The 18,663-nt window shown below is 54.2% G+C and overlaps 1 protein-coding gene across 1 annotated transcript in view; it reads left to right on the top strand.

The window, feature by feature from the left end:
- Gli2 (GLI family zinc finger 2) overlaps nt 1–18,663 on the top strand; it is a 284,190-nt gene that overhangs the window by 243,227 nt on the left and 22,300 nt on the right. The window contains exons 4-8 of the mRNA XM_075987716.1: nt 2,171–2,373; nt 3,589–3,774; nt 12,609–12,810; nt 16,749–16,965; nt 17,957–18,079. Of these exons, the coding sequence (XP_075843831.1) occupies nt 2,171–2,373; nt 3,589–3,774; nt 12,609–12,810; nt 16,749–16,965; nt 17,957–18,079 (931 nt within the window). The remainder of the gene's footprint in view (nt 1–2,170; nt 2,374–3,588; nt 3,775–12,608; nt 12,811–16,748; nt 16,966–17,956; nt 18,080–18,663) is intronic.

Here is an 18,663-nt window from a genome sequence, read left to right as displayed (position 1 = left end):
AGAGCTGGGCATAGTGGTATGGTGTGTGTTTACAGTCCCAAACCTGGGGAGGCAGGGACAGGTGGGTCATAGGCTCACTAACTGGCCAGCCCAGGCCAGTGAGAGACATGATATCTAAAATACAATTCTTACAAAGTTAAAAGTGAGATAGATAGATAGCATCTGAGAAACAACAGCTGCATTAACCTTTGTCTCTACATATGTATGCACATGTGCGTGCACGTGCAGACACACACACACACGCCTCACACATACACACGCACATACAAGACACACACACACACACACACAGAAAAACTGATCTTGAATCTTGAACTTCCTCTTCGCCACTGGTTCTGCCTCTGAGTAATCTGACTGAAGCCAAGCAGATCCTTACAGATCCAGCCTTTTGCTCAGTCTGTTAGCAAGGAGCTCTTTGGATCTCATTCTTGAAGCTGGTATTGTCGTGGTTGGTCCGTGTACTGTCCATATTCCTAGCATACATGCATTGACATGTGCAGACACACAGCAGCAGGGTCGCCGCCCAAACATGTGACCAGCTGAGCTTAGGCCCAGCAAACCCAAGTTGGGTGCTCAGAGTTCCACTTCCAGGATGGTAGTGATGGCAATGCAAGTGTACCACTTCTTTCTGTTGGTGTGCACTAGCGTATAGAGGTCAGAGCACAACCTGCAAGTGTGCCGCTCCTTTCTGTGGGTGTGCACGAGCATATAGAGGTCAGAGCACAACCTCCAAGTGTGCCTCTTCCTTTCTGTGGGTGTGCACGAGCATATAGAGGTCAGAGCACAACCTGCAAGTGTGCCTCTTCCTTTCTGTGGGTGTGCACGAGCATATAGAGGTCAGAGCACAACCTCCAAGTGTGCCGCTCCTTTCTGTGGGTGTGCACAAGCATATCGAGGTCAGAGCACAACCTACAAGTGTACCGCTCCTTTCTGTGGGTGTGCACAAGCATATCGAGGTCAGAGCACAACCTACAAGTGTACCGCTTCTTTCTGTGGGTGTGCACAAGCATATCGAGGTCAGAGCACAACCTACAAGTGTACCGCTTCTTTCTGTGGGTGTGCACAAGCATATCGAGGTCAGAGCACAACCTACAAGTGTACCGCTTCTTTCTGTGGGTGTGCACAGCGTATAGAGGTCAGAGCACAACCTCCAAGTGTGCCGCTCCTTTCTGTGGGTGTGCACAAGCGTATAGAGGTCAGAGCACAACCTCCAAGTGTGCCGCTCCTTTCTGTGGGTGTGCACAAGAATACAGAGGTCAGAGCACAACCTGCAAGTGTGCCGCTCCTTTCTGTGGGTGTGCACAAGAATACAGAGGTCAGAGCACAACCTCCAAGTGTGCCGCTCCTTTCTGTTGGTGTGCACGAGCATATAGAGGTCAGAGCACAACCTGCAAGTGTGCCTCTTCCTTTCTGTGGGTGTGCACAAGCATATAGAGGTCAGAGCACAACCTGCAAGTGTGCCGCTCCTTTCTGTGGGTATGCACGAGCATACAGAGGTCAGAGCACAACCTGCAAGTGTGCCGCTCCTTTCTGTGGGTGTGCACAGCATATCGAGGTCAGAGCACAACCTGCAAGTGTGCCTTTTCCTTTCTGAGGGTGTGCACAGCGTATAGAGGTCAGAGCACAACCTGCAAGTGTGCCTCTTCCTTTCTGAGGGTGTGCACAGTGTATAGAGGTCAGAGCACAACCTCCAAGTCTCGTTCCTCAGTGTCTTCCACGTTTTGTGTGAGACAGAGTCTCTGTTATCCTTGAACTTTGCCGAGTAGCGAAAGTGGCTGGCCAGTGTACTCCAGGGGTGTGTCTGCGTCTTCCTCCATCTCCACAAGGCTGGAATTACAAGCCCACTCCACCACTCCCAGTTCTTAACATTATCTCTGGGGATTGAACTCAGATCCTGAGGCTTGCAAGGCAAGCCCTTTACCCACTAAGCCATCTCTCAAACCCCTGTGGAGCTTCCAGTCTGGGTCCTCTGGCTGATTCTTCTAAGGTCTGACTCTAAGCTGGAGCCGACTAAGAGAGGTTGACATGGGAAACTGAAAGGACGGACTTCTGTGGGAAGCCTCTCTATGAGCGCCTGTACGTGTCAATGGCTACCCCTGTAGTTTGGGGTCTGTAGTGGGGTGTTCGTGTCCCATGGGTATTCTGAGAACGTCGCCTCTTGTCTTCACAGGCCTCCCACCCTTAGTGGCAGCCCTGTCATCTCAGACATCTCCTTGATTCGACTTTCTCCACACCCTGCCGGCCCCGGGGAATCTCCCTTTAGTGCACACCACCCCTACGTGAACCCCCATATGGAGCACTACCTCCGGTCTGTACACAGCAGCCCCACACTCTCAATGATCTCCGCAGCCAGGGGCCTCAGCCCTGCTGATGGTAAGTAGTGTTGGAGCAGGGGCAGCAGGAACGTGGGAGGGGGCAGTGCTAAGGGTGACTCAGTGGCTCTGTCCACACAACCAACCTGTTTTCCTTCATTTTCCAATCACATGTAAAATTACAGCTTCATCAGTAGACAGATCTATTGATTAGGTCTAAGCTCTCGTGGCCCAGTCATTTCCCCAAAGCAGCACCTCTGCACATCGCATTGGGGACCCAAACTTTCAGCACATGAGCCACGGAGGGGAATTTTATGTCCAGAATACAGCGGCCACATCATAGGAGCAGACTGCTGCTTGCTGCACACCAGAGGCTGCAGCCATTAGTGTGAAGTCAGGGGTGTTGTGTAGGGATAGCTCCAAGAAGTCAACATCAAAAGGAAGGCAGAGCAGAGCTGGCTGCTGCCTGGATCTCTGTTTTCTCCCTCTGCGCTGATTAACACAGATGGTCTCCCAACCCCCAGGGATGCCCTGGAGCCGGAGTTACAGGCAGCTGGTGTCCCAACACCCAGGGATAGATCAGCGACTTTGTGTCCGCTCAGATGCTCAGAATGGACCAGCCCACTGGATCTGGTTGATTTGAACCAGAAGTGAGCTGTCATGTAATATAGTTACTCTCTCAGATCTAAATTTTATCCTGGGGGCTGGAGAGAGAGCTCAGTTGGTAAGTCTGAGTTCAATCACCCAGAATCCAAGTTTCTAAAAGAGAAAAGAAGCAGAAAGTGGGGCCTTGTGGCAAGCCATTGGACTCCCATCACTGGGGAGGCAGAGACTGGGGTTTGCTTGCTAGCCCCTGAGTCTGGCAGAATCAGTGAGGTCCAGGTTCAGTGAGAGACCCTGCCTGAAAAAGACAGTGAAGAGCAGTTGAGAACACATCCGGTGTGGATCTCTGGCCTCCAGAGCTCAGGTAGTGATGGGCGGGCTACGAGGTTCTGCATTGGGACCGTAGGCCAGAGGTCTTCCTTAGACAGTGAATTCTTTTATTTGTATATTTTCATTTCGTGAGTCTGTACATGCGTGTTTGCATAGGTTCCTCCAGAGACCAGAAGAGAATATTGGATCCCCTGGAGTTGGAGTTACAGGTAGTTGTGAGCCACCCAACATGGGTGCTGGGAACAAAACTCAGGTCTCTGCAACAACGATCTGTACCCTTAACTGCTGCACTATCCTTGGGCAGTGCATTTTGACGGTTTCTTTCTCTTCCCTTCTGTGGCAGTGGCGCATGAGCATCTGAAGGAGAGAGGACTGTTTGGCCTTGCTGCTCCAGCCACCAACCCTTCAGACTATTACCACCAGATGACCCTCATGGCAAGCCACCCTGCACCTTACGGAGACCTCCTAATGCAGAGTGGGGGTGCTGCTAGTGCACCCCATCTCCACGACTACCTCAATCCTGTGGATGGTGAGTACTTGAGGGTAGGACATGGAGGGGAGCTGATGCAGGGAGATGGTGACCGACTGCCACGGAAAGCAGTCCTTCAAGTCTGCACCGCACCCCAACACTGTCTGCGCTGGCAGCATGGGAAGCCCTGTGGTCACCACAAAGAATGGAATGTCCTCACTTAACTTTGAGGAGAATCTGTAGTGGGGACCTCAAACATTGCCCAGTAGCAGGAATTAGTAAGCTAGGATGGAACAGGGTAAACAAAATAAGAATGGAGGGGTATACTGGGGTAGTGGATGCACCTTTGAGAAAGAGACAGATTCAGGGGGCAAGGGTATCCCTCACTAGCTGTATAGGGGATGCCATTCAAGCACAAGACTGAAGAGGCAAACCCACCAGCTGGCTTGGGGAGAGCTAAGCCAGCAGAGGATCAGCTGTACAAAGGGCCTGGGGCAGCAGTGTGGGCTCAGGAGAGCAGCGTGATTGGTAGAAATCAAGTAAGGGTTAGGAATGGTGCTGAGGCCAGTGTTCGGGGTGGGCTGTGCCAACTTGTTGGGGCTTATTAAAGGTCTTGCCCTCTGCTGGAGTGAGATGGAACCATGCTGATCTGAGAATCAGGGCAGGCAGCAGTAGACCCCATCCATGAGCGGTAGGTGAGTCGTGTTAAGGGAGATCACTGGGTAGAGATATAAGACACATTCCTAGCTCGGGTGTGGTTGTGCAGGGGAGAGGAGCACAGTGCTTATGTTTCTCTTTGCTGTGATCAAATCTCTGAGCAGTTTCTTCATGCCCCAGTGATACGTGGTGGAGGGAGACAGACCTGCAGAGAGGCCATCTGGTCCTGCAGGGCAGCAGGTTGGAAATGGACTGTGGCAGCTGTTTAGAGGCTGCAAGATTCAGGGTGGGCCTGTATCATCCCGGCCTCAGCTCACACCCGAGGCTCCATTCCTGGGCTTTCTGCCACAATCACCCCAGAAGCTCTGTTCAGTAGCCTTGCTCCGGTTGAGCTAGCTCTTTACAGAGGTGGGACTTCTCTAGGAAGTCTGTCTAGACACTTCCTGCCTTCTCTGGTTTGTCCTGATTCTCTGAGACATAAGGACACCCCCCTCACCACCGCCACCACACACAAAGGTCAAGTTTGTCTGTCCATCCCTGCTGTTCCCTGATGGGAGGCTGTTGAGTGCCAAAGCAGTGTTGCCAACATTCAGTCTAGTGGCTGTCCTACCTGTCTGTGCCTTCCCCAAGAAGATGCTGGGTTCAGGATTTAGCACAGTGTAGGGGCCCATCTGTAGAACTCCTTCCTATCTTCTCCCACAGCAGGCAGCAGGACAGGGTCAGGGCTGGGAAGGGTGCATTGCAGACACAGTGTTTTCCAGTGCTGTAAACCCAGCCACCGCAACACAAGGCAGAAGAGACGTTCTGAGGTCAAGTGCAGAGCCGTGCACACATGCCAGCTTCTGCCACTCTGGGCAACCTCTCTCCAAGGCCTAGAGCAGGAACATGGACAGATGCATTTATACCATGGCTAGGGTACCAAGTTGAGCAGGTGTGCCCACACAGCAGGAGAGGCAGAACCGGGCAGACCAGAGTCACACTGTGACAGTGATCCTGAGTGCCTGCCAGGGTGTGCCCCTCCATGCAGTGCCATGTGTGTGACAGAGAGAAAAATGACAGTGAGCATTATTCCTGTGGCTGGAGTTAGGACCCTGCTTAGGATGAGCAAACAAGTCCCCAAGCCTCTAGGTAGCTGGGCCACAATGCCCTTGCCTAATTCTCCTTGAGAAGCGGCTGGACAGCTGGGTTTAGATTCTGCACAGAGAAGCCAGGTAGGAAGCAAAGGGGAACCAGGACCTTGTAGGAGACAGCAGAGAGGACCCAAGTCAACCCCTGCTGTCACCACCTTCTTTGGGATAGCTAGACCTAGAGATAAGAGCTAGTGGGACACAGAATTTATATGCCAAGTGGACAAGCCCAACTGAAGCAGAATGTAGTCAGTGTAGATGAAGGTGAGTGTGGTCTGCTGGCTGGCGTGGGCCCGGTGCTCAGGTAGTGCTGTGTGACCTCTGCCTACAGAATCCCTTTACCTCTTCCAAAGCCACCCTCGTCTCCAGGAGTCCATACCTTAGTTGTCATCACCCCACCCAGGCCATAGGCCACTCTGGGCGTCATGTCCTCGTCATCTTCCCATCCATCTTGTCCCCCAGTGTGTTAGGTGTGGCTTCCCTCCTTTCCTGAAAGCACTGCACTTACCAGAGTTATCAGGGTCAGAACCTGGGCCCTGGCAGCAATAACAAGCCAGACTCAGCAGTCCATCTTCCATGGGCCACTTAAACAGACAGGACTCGTGAAAAGCAGAGAGAGGAGCTCTGTTCACTGTGACTACATATGGAAGAGGTACAAAGGGGACTAGTGAATGCGCGCGCGCACACACACACACACACACACACACACACACACCCCAGTCTTCAAGGTTTAAATATGAAGTTTAGGTTTCAATGGAGGGCAATACAGCTAAGCAGTCCTGGTCAAGGGTGTGGTCTAGACATTAAATCTTCCCTGCAAGGTCTTCTGGCAAGTTGTCAGAACTGTGTGAACTCTCTCTGGGGGACAGACTGGTACCAGGCTGTAGCCCTTTCCTTCTCTCAGTGTGAGCCTCCTGGGGAAGTTGCAGCTTTTTAGAGTCCACTGTCTGATTGGTATGTGTGTGTGAGCATGCTTGCCACAGTGCTCTCTTCACATCATGTGGGACTGGGGGATGGAACTCTGGTCATCAGACTTGGCAACAAGCACCTCGAACTGACGCACCGTCTCAGATCTATCCCAGCCCTTTCCAAAGCAGTGGGAGGCAGAGCTTCAATCATTGCTTCAGATTGTTATACTATACAGACCACTTTCACTTGACTTAGGTATCCGTGCTGATAACCAGTCTGCTGTGTCTCTGGGAGATGCTAAATAAGCCCAGCCCCACCCCATCCTCCTCCTCCTCCCCTCAAGTGGACCATGTGATGTGAGCCAGGCAGACCCTGCCAACTCCTGCACTTTCTGCACGCCACCCCCACAGGACGCTTCAGTCATGGAAAACTTACACCTTTTTGACTAAGTTCCTTTGTGCCCAGTATTCTTGCAGAAGAAATGGTATACACATCCATTCATTGCCTGCTTACTCGGCATGCATCCAGGTTAGGCTTCTCTATTGCTATGATAAAGCACTGATCAAAACCAACTTGTTGAAGGGTTCATTTCATCTTACAACTTCCAGGTGACACTCTGACCACTGAAGGAAGCCAGGGCAGGAATCCGAAGGCAAGAACACTGCTCACAGGCTTGTTCCCCTTGGCCTGCTTAGTTTGCTTTTGTAGACAACCCAGGACCACCTGCTGAGGGGTGGCTCCACCCACAGTGACCTGGACCCTCCCACATCAATCATCAATCAAGAAAATGCCGCCACAGGCTCATCTACTACCAGGCTTTGGAGACAGTCTCTCAGCTGAGGTTTCTTCTTCCCAGATGGGCCCAGTTTGTGCCACAAAACAAAGCAATAAAACTAACCATCACATACCAGGTCAGGTTCTAAGCATGCACTAGGCATGATGCTAAATACCACATCAAGTTCTGCCCCCAATGAGCTCTGGCTGGCTGGCCAGTCGCCAGGCTGTCTTTTGTAAGCACGCCAATGCCGGTCCTGACCTGACCTGACCTGACCCATCCTCTCACTGCCTCCTCTCCCAGCAGCCCTTGTCTTCACGTCTCGAGACGGGGCACCCGGCAGAGAAGAGAACATTCCAGAGGCCTTGTGTATCCAACAGAGGCACGGAGGCAGTATCTGCCAGACTGTGGGGCAATCTGGGCACTCAGCCCTCAGTTCCTCCTCCAGCTCTCCCACACCTAGAACATGGCTTTACCTTAGTTCAGTACCCGGTGCACAACAGCGTGCTTAGCATTCATAACTGTCTTAACTTTGAAGGCTAAATAAACAGTCCTTAAAATGAAACTTTTTAAAGATATGAACTCATGTAATCAGGGCTAGCCTTGAACGCACGGTCTAACTGAGGATGACCTTGGATCTCTGAGCTTCCTGTCTCTACTTCCCAAGTGCCAAAATTACAGGCCTGTACTGTCATAACAGTCCGTGTGGTGCTGGGCATGGAACCCAGGGCATCATAGTGATAGACAAGTACTCCACCAAGTGAGCTACATACCCACTCCTAGAACTTTCCACGTTTTCCTGGGTGGGGATGAATTGTATCATAAGCTGAAGAGGATGTCTCTGTCTGAGAACTTAAAATAGCTTCTCAAGGGTTTTATTTGCGCCCCACACGTGGGTCAGAAAGACAGCAAGGCCTCTGACAGGTCCAGACACCAGTGCCACCTTCCTCCCTGGGCCTCAGTGAGGGCAGGACCAAGGAAACCAGGCTCTGGCACAGGCCTGCCTCCCTCCATGTCCTTTCTTCTTCTCATGCCTGATTTCAGCAGGAAGACCAGGAGCTGAGCCCCTAAGAAGGGAACAGAAAAGTCTCGAATCCATTCCTCTTGTGGCTCTGCAGAGATCATGGAGTTCACTGCCCATCACAGGCCCCTAGCGTGGAACTTTCTCGCACTAGGCTGTTGACACTGCATGTCACCCTGCAGCAGGCAGAGCCTGCCCCCTCCCACCCGCCTGCATCACTCCAGGAAGAGGGAACTGTTCTGATTGAAGTCCCGTCTGCTCACGGCCTCCTAACTCCTCTGCTGTGTGTTTTATTGTCATATTGGCACTAATTTGACTCAGATGTCACCTCCATCCTGATGTGTATTCTTTATGCAGGCTGCGGATGGGGAGGCTCAGAAACCCAGGACATTGATCTCATAGGAGAGAGACAGACATCGCTGGGGCCTCAGGGGACTGACTGATTCCAGCAGGGAGCCCAGACTCAGCCTGAGACAGCAGGGAGACTGAGGCTGAGGAGAGCAGACTCCGTGTCCCACAGGCTGCTGAGCCAGGCTGGAATTGAGCTGGGTCAGAGAGGCCTTTAGATGAACCTGAGTTGACCAGGTTACAAAGGAACTGCCCTTGTGACATAACTTAGTTAAGGGACACTGGCCTCTACCTAAGTCCCCAGCTCTGTGGCTTCACCATGGAGGTTCCTCCATTGGGTCATTGAAGTGTAGATAGAGTTCTTAGACTAAATTCCTCAGAGCATACCCTAAGAGTGAGCCCAGAAAAGACCTGGGCCAAGTATAGTGGATTACACCTATAATCTCAGCACCCAGCGGCCTAAGTGGAAGAACCAGAAGTTCAAGGCCACCCTGGGCTGCATCAGACCCTGCCTAAGAAAAGAAAAGAGGGGTGCGGGAAGATTTGGCAAAGGGTTTGACCTTGAAACATGAAGATGTGAGTTCAGATTCACAGAACCCATGGGGGACAGGAGAGATGACTGCACCTGTAACCCCAGCAGTGGGGGACGGGAGGGTGATTGCACCTGACCCCAGCAGTGGGGGACAGGAGGGTGACTGCACCTGTAACCCCAGCAGTGCATTGGAGGGTGACTGCACCTGTAACCCCAGCAGTGGGGGACGGGAGGGTGACTGCACCTGTAACCCCAGCAGTGGGGGACGGGAGGGTGACTGCACCTGTAACCCCAGCAGTGGACAGGAGGGTGACTGCACCTGTAACCCCAGCAGTGGGGGACGGGAGGGTGACTGCACCTGTAACCCCAGCAGTGGGGGACAGAAGGGTGACTGCACCTGTAACCCCAGCAGTGGGGGACAGGAGGGTGACTGCACCTGTAACCCCAGCAGTGGGGGACAGAAGGGTGACTGCACCTGTAACCCCAGCAGTGGGGGACAGGAGGGTGACTGCACCTGTAACCCCAGCAGTGGAGGACAGGAGGGTGACTGCACCTGTAACCCCAAAAGTGCATAGGAGGGTGACTGCACCTGTAACCCCAGCAGTGGGGGACGGGAGGGATGACTGCACCTGTAACCCCAGCAGTGGGGGACGGGAGGGTGACTGCACCTGTAACCCCAGCAGTGGACAGGAGGGTGACTGCACCTGTAACCCCAGCAGTGCATTGGAGGGTGACTGCACCTGTAACCCCAGCAGTGGGGGACGGGAGGGTGACTGCACCTGTAACCCCAGCTGTGGGGGACGGGAGGGTGACTGCACCTGTAACCCCAGCAGTGGGGGACGGGAGGGTGACTGCACCTGTAACCCCAGCAGTGGGGGACAGGAGGGATGACTGCACCTGTAACCCCAGCAGTGGGGGACGGGAGGGTGACTGCACCTGTAACCCCAGCAGTGGGGGACAAGAGGGGTGACTGCACCTCTCAAAAAAATATCAGTGTCGGTATGGTCTCCCTGCACACACACGTATGTGTCCACATGCTCACATATTTGCTCAGATACAGAAAGGAGGAAAAGAGGCGAGGAGGGGAGGAGAGGGGAGGTGAGACAGACAGAGATAGGTGGAGACAGGAACTGGCCACGTCAGGTGTCTTCTGAGGGAGAACAGGCGAGTGGCCGGTCACTGGATGACTTGATGGCCAGTGTTAGAACAGGCCCAGCCATAGACGAATGGCTGCTGGGAGTGCAGCAGTCCCGAGACATAAATCACAGGAGAAGCTCGGGAAATGAGTGCCAGGCTTTCCTTCCTATTTAGTGATTTATCCAGGGAAGAGGCGCGTTAATAAACACATTTCCCTCGAGGGCAGGGATAACAGAGATGAATACCACTGTCAGTTTTGGCCTGCTTCCTCTTGTTAGGGGCACCCGAGAGGGTGGGAGTCAGAGTGTTAGCAGCGAAATCTCCTTTTGAAAAATAGATGACGATGGGCTGAGGTGATAGCTCAGTCAGGAAAGTGCTTGCCCTGCAAGCCGGGGGCCTGAGTTCCGTTCCCTGGGACTCTTGTGGAAAGGGGTGTGCTGGTGCATCCTCCCAGGAGGGAGAGGCAGGTTGGTCCCTGGGATTTGGTGTCCACCCAGCCTCGTTACTCGGTGAGTTCTAGGCCCATAAAAGACCCTGTCTAAAGAAGATGGGCAGTTCCTGAGGAGCAACACCTGAGAATTTCTTCTGGCTTCTACAACACGCACATGTGTGCACACAAGCACACACATATGCACACATACTGAAAGAACATATATGCCAAAGACTTGTATGAGTCTCCTTTAGTGGATGTTAGCCCCTTTGTGCCCCCTCTTGTGCCCATTTTCCACTTAGTTCAGAACAAAGAGCCCGAGAGGGGACCTCCTTTTGCCTCTAGCTTTGAGGTAAGGGTTTTCAAAGCGTGGAACCAGGTGCTCAGAGAATGCCTGGATGGAGGCAGGGGGAGGAGAGTTGTAGGTCACTACCACAGGCTCGGTCATCTTTTCAAGACTTTGGCTCTTCCCTTTACCATCAACTGTTGGCTCACCCTAGTCATCCACACAGACCTGCTGGCACCTTGAAGGAGCTGGGAATTAGCCATTTCACCCAGACATGTGGCCAGGGCGACAGGTGCCGTCCTTGGAGTTCTGCATGGCTTCACAGCAGCATGTACAACACGCCATCTTGCCCTCATTAGAGGGAGGCTGGGGAAGGTTCTTTGATGTCCTGCACAGCATTTGAGCAGTACCAAGGCTGCTTGCAGGCAGCATCTCCAGCCGAGGCATATGAAGGCCCAGAGTCCCCGATGGAGATTGGCAAGGCATAGAAGCCATTGCTCCTCGCAAGTATCTGGGAAGATGAAGACATACCCCGGCACTGACCTTGTTTTGTGACGGGCTAGACCACCCATCACCTAATTCTCATCTCAGGGCAGTCCTGAAGGCTACCACTACCATAAGACCCCATTGTGGGACAGTGAAGAAACTTCAGTGACTAGGGCCATCCAGTGGTGTCAGACAATTTCTAGGCCACTGTTGTGTTGGGAGAAGTGAGACCCCAGATCCTGAATTTCTTGTAAACAACTTGTTTTCCCCTTATCTGAGTGCCTACAGCTGCTCTGAGCACGAGACCTTCAGGAGTTCCTGATGGCAGGAGAGTGGTTTCTGGTGGGTTTGGCTGGGCCGTGGCTATTTCTAATAATCTGCCCTTGAACACAATAAAGGGAGCATTCTGGGGGCTTTGGTATCAATGTTTAAAGGTCTGCGTGTCGGTCTGTCTCTGCGTCTGTATTCTCAACCTCCAGCCCCTTGCCTGAAGCTCGCGAACTGGGTTCTAGCGCACCGAGCGCAGTCACAGGGGCTCAGTGCGCGGCACTGTTGTCCAGAATAGGGGGTAATGGGGAAGGAGGAAGAGCAGACTGGGGCCTGGAGTGCCAGGAGTCTGTGTGTGTGTGCGTGTGTGTGTGTGCGCTTGCATGTGTGGTGTGTGTGTGTGTTAGTATACACACGTTCAGGAGTGTCCAAGCATGGCTGGTGTATGTACCTACATGCAGGGATATATGTGTGCATGCTCAGGAGGTATAAACATTCAGAACCACACATTCCTGAAGCTCAGGTGACCTAGAGCTGGGGGTCCCCAAGTATGAGCACATCTGTGTACCACGAGGCCTCTTCCCATTGCTCCTCCTCTGCCTCCATGATCTCTCACAGCATCCTTTCCAGTAGGTCTTGAGGAGCCAGCCAGAAGTCAAGCACCACACTAAGGCTGTGAAGCAGCCCTCCAGCCTCTGCTTGGCGAGGTTCCCCTAGGGTGCAGGGTATTCAGGTGATACCGGCTACAGCAAAGCCCATGACCCTGTGACTCGGAACCCTGTTCACTTTCTCCCCAGGAGGGTCTCTTCAGTGTTGAAAATGAGCCCATCACCGCCACACCACACTATGGAGAGATCCTGGACCTTCGTGATGTGGGTGGAATTGGTGACGCTAACATGCCTTTTGTTGTCTGTCACAGCGTCGCGATTCTCTAGCCCACGTGTGACCCCCCGCCTCAGCCGCAAGCGGGCACTATCCATCTCCCCACTCTCAGATGCCAGCCTGGACCTGCAGCGCATGATCCGGACCTCCCCCAACTCGTTGGTAGCTTACATCAACAACTCCAGGAGCAGCTCAGCAGCCAGCGGCTCCTATGGACATCTGTCTGCCGGTGCCCTCAGGTGAGCCCCATCCGCGGGTGGGGATAGGAACTGGGAGCTGGGCTGGGGCCACATGGCGGGGTCTGGCCTTTCAGGCCTTACACTGGAGAAAGACAGAACTTCATGCTACACTAACTTAATCAACACATTAACAACTGTGCTGATAATTCGGAAGCAGTCGTGAGGCTGGGGATGTGTCTTTGGTAGAGTCCTTTACTGGCCTGCACAAAGCCCTGGGTTCCATCCCCAGCACTGTATAAAACCAGACGTGGTGACGCATGCCAGTGATCCCAGCACTCAGGACATAGAGGCAGGAGGGTCAGAGGTTCAGAGCCATTGGCTATATAGTGAGTTTGAGAACAGCCTAGGCTACGTGAGACCCTAATTGTAAACCTCAAAGCAACAGTAATGCAGAGAGTTCACGCCAACCCTGGAGTGTATCCTTACATAGTAAACCTGTCATCAGGGGTTCCATCACGGCACCAGAGGGAGCCAAGGTCAAAAGTGGCCTTTTTAGGAGCTGAGGAGATGGCATAGTGGGTAGAAACAGTAACCACAGAGTGTAAGTGATGTTGGAATTCTCAGAATGCATGTCAAAAGCCAGGCACATAGCACTAGTACCCATAGTCAGTGCTCCTGTGGGGAGATGGAGGAGACAGGAAAGCCCTAGACTCATGCCTGGCCCGCCTGTAGCATGCCGTGGAGAAGCAGCAGAGGCCCCTGTCGCAAACACTGGGTGCTGCAAGGAGAGGACTGATACCCAAAGCTGCCTCTGATTTCCCTGTGTATACTTTGGCATGTTCCTTCCCTGCAGGTACAAATGCTCAAAAATACATTTACATCTGTACACACACAGAAACACAGTTGTTACTGATGTGGCTTTTCTCATGTTTCGCTAATGTGGCAGAGATCTCGTTGTTGACTAGCAAGGCCACACCAGGTGTGACGCTGATGCGGTCCCTGCCCTGAGCACATCTCACTGTAGCCCCATCCAAATGTTCTCACCTTTCCACTGCACGTGACACTAGACTTTCCCCAGGACTCAGGTGCAACCAGCATGACTGACGTGTGATTCCTGTCCTGGCCTCCCACTGTCTTGGTCCCCAACTAACCTGCCCCCCCCCACTGTTCAGGCAACTTCCTGTCCTGGCCCCCACTGTCCTGTCCCCACTGTCCTGGTCCCCCACTGCCCCACTGTCCTGGCCCCTACTGTCCTGGTTTCCCACTGACCTGGTCCCCCACTGTCCTGTCCCCACTGTCCTGGTCCCCCACTGTCCTGTCCTCACTGTCCTGGTCCCCCACTGTCCTGTCCCCACTGTCCTGGTCCCCTACTGTCCTGTCCCCACTGTCCTGGTTCCCCACTGTCCTGGTTCCCCACTGTCCTGGTTCCCCACTGTCCTGGTCCCCCACTGTCCTGTCCCCACTGTCCTGGTCCCCACTGTCCTGGTCCCCACTGTCCTGTCCCCACTGTCCTGGTCCCCACTGTCCTGTCCCCACTGTCCTGTCCCCACTGTCCTGGTCCCCACTGTCCTGTCCCCACTGTCCTGTCCCCACTGTCCTGTCCCCACTGTCCTGGTCCCCCACTGTCCTGTCCCCACTGTCCTGGTCCCCCACTGTCCTGGTCCCCCACTGTCCTGGTCCCCCACTGTCCTGTCCCCACTGACCTGGTCCCCCACTGTCCTGTCCCCACTGTCCTGGGCCCCCACTGTCCTGGGCCCCCACTGTCCTGTCCCCATTGTCCTGTCCCCACTGTCCTGGGCCCCCACTGTCCTGGTCCCCCACTGTCCTGGTCCCCACTGTCCTGTCCCCCACTGTCCTGTCCCCACTGTCCTGGTCCCCCACTGTCCTGTCCCCACTGTCCTGTCCCCACTGTCCTGGTTCCCCACTGTCCTGTTCCCACTGACCTGGTTCCCCACTGTCCTGGTCCCCACTGTCCTGTCCCCACTGTCCTGGTTCCCCACTGTCCTGGGCCCCCACTGTCCTGTCCCCACTGTCCTGGTTCCCCACTGTCCTGGGCCCCCACTGTCCTGGTTCCCCACTGTCCTGGTTCCCCACTGTCCTGGGTCCCCACTGTCCTGTTCCCACTGTCCTGGTTCCCCACTGTCCGGTCCCCCACTGTCCTGTCCCCACTGTCCTGGTCCCACTGTCCTGTCCCCACTGTCCTGGTCCCACTGTCCTGTCCCCACTGTCCTGGTCCCCCACTGTCCTGTCCCCATTGTCCTGTCCCTACTGTCCTGTCTCCACTGTCCTGGGCCCCCACTGTCCTGTCCCCACTGTCCTGTCCCCACTGTCCTGTCCCCACTGTCCTGGTCCCCACTGACCTGGACCCCCACTGTCCTGTCCCCACTGACCTGGTTCCCCACTGTCCTGGGCCCCCACTGTCCTGGTTCCCCATTGTCCTGTCCCCACTCTCCTGTCCCCACTGTCCTGGTCCCCCACTGCCCTGTCCCCACTGTCCTGGTCCCCCACTGTCCTGTCCCCACTGTCCTGTCCCCACTGTCCTGGTTTCCCACTGACCTGGACCCCCACTGTCCTGGTTCCCCACTGTCCTGGTCCCCCACTGTCCTGTCCCCACTGTCCTGGTCCCCCACTGTCCTGTCCCCACTGTCCTGGTTTCCCACTGTCCTGGTCCCCCACTGTCCTGGTCCCCCACTGTCCTGTCCCCACTGTCCTGGTGCCCCACTGTCCTGGTCCCCCACTGTCCTGGTTCCCCACTGTCCTGGTCCCCCACTGTCCTGTCCCCACTGTCCTGGTTCCCCACTGTCCTGGGCCCCCACTATTCCAACCCCCACTGTCCTGGGCCCCACTGTCCCAACCCCCATTATTCCAGCCCCCACTGTCCTGGCCCCCCACTGTCCCGCCCGCCCCACTGTTCTGGCACCACACTGTCCCGGCCCCCACTGTCCTGGCACCACACTGTCCCGGCCCTCACTGTCCCTCCCACCCCCCACTTGTGCGAGGGCTGGATACAGGCACTTACAGTTGTCTACAATATCTGCTGCGGGAAAAGTTGTTCTCATACTGAACATTTTAAATGCTAAGCCCACACCGAGGAGCAAGAATTTGAAGCTGATGGGGCTGGAGAGATGGCTCAGCTGTTAAGAGCATTTGCTACTCTTCCAGAGGACCTGGATTTGCTTCCCAGAACCCACATTGAGCAACTCACAACCACTGGTAACGTTAGCTCCAGGGGATCCAATGCCCACTTCTCGCCTGTGTGGTTACCTACACATACATAGCCACAGTCATATAAATAATTAAAAAAAAATCTAAGAGAAAGAGAGAGAATGAATTTGAGGCTGGCGTGGTTCTGAGTTCCCCTTCAGACGCTGAGGCTTCATCTTTGCCCCTTTGTAGATTATGGGATGTCCTGGACCTCTGTGTCCATGAACATGTCCTCAGTACTGGGACAGGAGCCTCTGCAGGGGGCCTCCTCATAGCAGCAGCTCACACTGCAGAGATGCTACAGGGAACAAGGAGGAAACCATATGTCTCTGGTGGCATAGCCTCAGAAGCCACCAGCACCTCTCATCTCTTGCCAGGAAAAAGTGGCTCATGGGCAAGTGTATGACAACTCGTAAGTGCAGCAGAAGCTCAAGGAGGTGGGGGATGGAGTGAGCTGCAGGGCTCAGTACAACGAGAGAACGCAGTGGTCCAAGGCCAAGTGAGGTCCCAACAGGCAACAGTGCTTCAGGGATGCATCTCAGGTGTCAGCACAGACACAGTCAGGTGTGGGGCTGAGATAGAACCTGGAACCTGCAGGGAGCCAGCCCACGTGGGGTCAAGGTTGCAATCAAGGAGCTAGGTGTGGGCAGCAAGGCTGAGTTAGGGCAATCCATGGCCGTGGTGTGATTAACATTGTGCCATCTTGAGCCTCAGGTTTGGTCCTCTCTGCCCAGATGTTTTGGTTCAGCAGTGCACACACATGGTCCCCCATTCTCCTCTGTTCTCCATTGCAGCCCAGCCTTCACCTTTCCCCACCCCATCAACCCTGTGGCCTACCAGCAGATCCTGAGCCAGCAGCGGGGCCTGGGCTCAGCCTTTGGACATACACCGCCCCTGATCCAGCCCTCACCCACCTTCCTGGCCCAGCAGTCCATGGCGCTCACCTCCATCAGCACCATGCCTACCCAGCTCAGCAGCAATAGCAGCAATGGTCTGAATGATGCCAGCCAGGTAGGTGGGTGCGAGAACCGGAGGTGGGCCATTGCTGCTCACGCAGCCCCTGAGGGCTGCCATGCTCGGAGCTGGCGGGGATCACTGCACTTTAGCCTGACTGGTCGGTTGCTTTGAGGACAGAGGCCACATGATGGGAAGAGCCTTAAACTGGGCCAGAAGCCCTGAACTGGACACAGGGTAAGCTCCCAGTCCCTCAGTCTGTCCTCTGTCCAATAAGCTTGAAAGGCTGGAGAAACCCTTCAATGTACAGGGTTCGGTGCTACATAGGGACATACATGCCTCGTGTAAAACAAGGTGTCTGGGCTCCCTGCTTCAGCTGGCTCTGGTTGGAGGACCAGTCCGAGAGACTGTTCCTGATGCTTCAAAATACAGAAGGGTGGGGAAACTAAGGAGACATCTCAGTGGGTGAAGAGTTTTCTTTGCAAGCATGATCACACATTTGAAAAGCCAGGCATTGACCGGCAGTGATGGCGCACACCTTTAATCTCAGCACTCGGGAGGCAGAGCCAGGTGAATCTCTGAGTTAAAGCCATCCTGGTCTACAGAGTGAGTTCCAGGGCAGCCAGGGCTACACAGGGAAGCCCTGTCTTGAAAAATAAAAAATAAATTTAAAAATAAAAAGCCAGACACTTTGTAATGCTAGTTCTTGGGAGGTGGTCTCTGGAGCTTACTGGCTAGCTAATCTAGCCTAATTGGGGAGTCCCGGATCCCAGTGAGAGACCCTCAAAAAGACAATGTGGGTTGGGACTAAGGGACACACGTGAGAATAACCGCTGATGTCCACATACGTGCGTGCTCATGAACACAGGTATACATTGTGTGAACCCACACATAGCATCTACTGCACACATATGTATACACATACATTCAAATACAGGGTTATCCTAGATGATCTGTGTGGGCAAACTCTAGAGCCACAGCTCTGATAGAATTCGGGGTCCTCTGCCTTGTGCCTACATGACACTCTGTCCTCTGCCTCCTCCCTCAGAGCAAGCAGAGCAGCGAGTCAGCCGTGAGTAGCACCGTGAATCCCATCACCGTTCATAAGCGCAGCAAGGTCAAGACTGAGGCCGAAGGCCTGCGGCCAGCCTCCCCACTAGGACTGACGCAGGTAGCCTGCTGCCCACTGCCGCTGTCCTTGGGCTGGGACCAGGTTGGGTCTCCTGGTTTGGCTGATGTTGGGCACTAGTGGTGAATGGATGGGAGAAGGGGGAGGAGCAGAAAGGTAGGTGGGTGGGTGGGTGGGTGGACGGATGGACGGACGGACGGACAGGCGGGCGGGTTGGTGGATGGATGGATGAATGGATGGATAGATTGGTGGGTGGGTGGGTGGGTGGGTGGGTGGGTGTATGGATGGATGGATGGATAGAATGGGCAAGTGGATGGATGGCCATCTGCATTACGTAGAAAGAGTGTAGGTGAGCTCATAGAGCCATGACTCTCTTACTCAGCACCCTGCATGTATATCATTTTTATCAAATATTAATGAGTAAATGAATGTTCTGCATGTGCTACATTTATGGCCAAATTTATGAATGAACACGCACATCTCCTTCCCTTCCACCCTGCTTCAGGCTACAATTATCGCCACATGCTCACGGCCTCAGCCAAGGGACTGAACTGCTCAAGTACCCTGAGTGGCTCTGGTCCTTCAGGCTGCCCCCTCTCCTGGAGCCCCCTGGCTCTGGTCCTTCA

The sequence above is a fragment of the Microtus pennsylvanicus genome, chromosome 10 (assembly GCF_037038515.1).
Source record: "Microtus pennsylvanicus isolate mMicPen1 chromosome 10, mMicPen1.hap1, whole genome shotgun sequence".
NCBI classification, from domain to species: domain Eukaryota; kingdom Metazoa; phylum Chordata; class Mammalia; order Rodentia; family Cricetidae; genus Microtus; species Microtus pennsylvanicus.
Note: the sequence above shows the minus strand (reverse complement) of the source record. Positions and strands in the feature narration are given on the sequence as shown.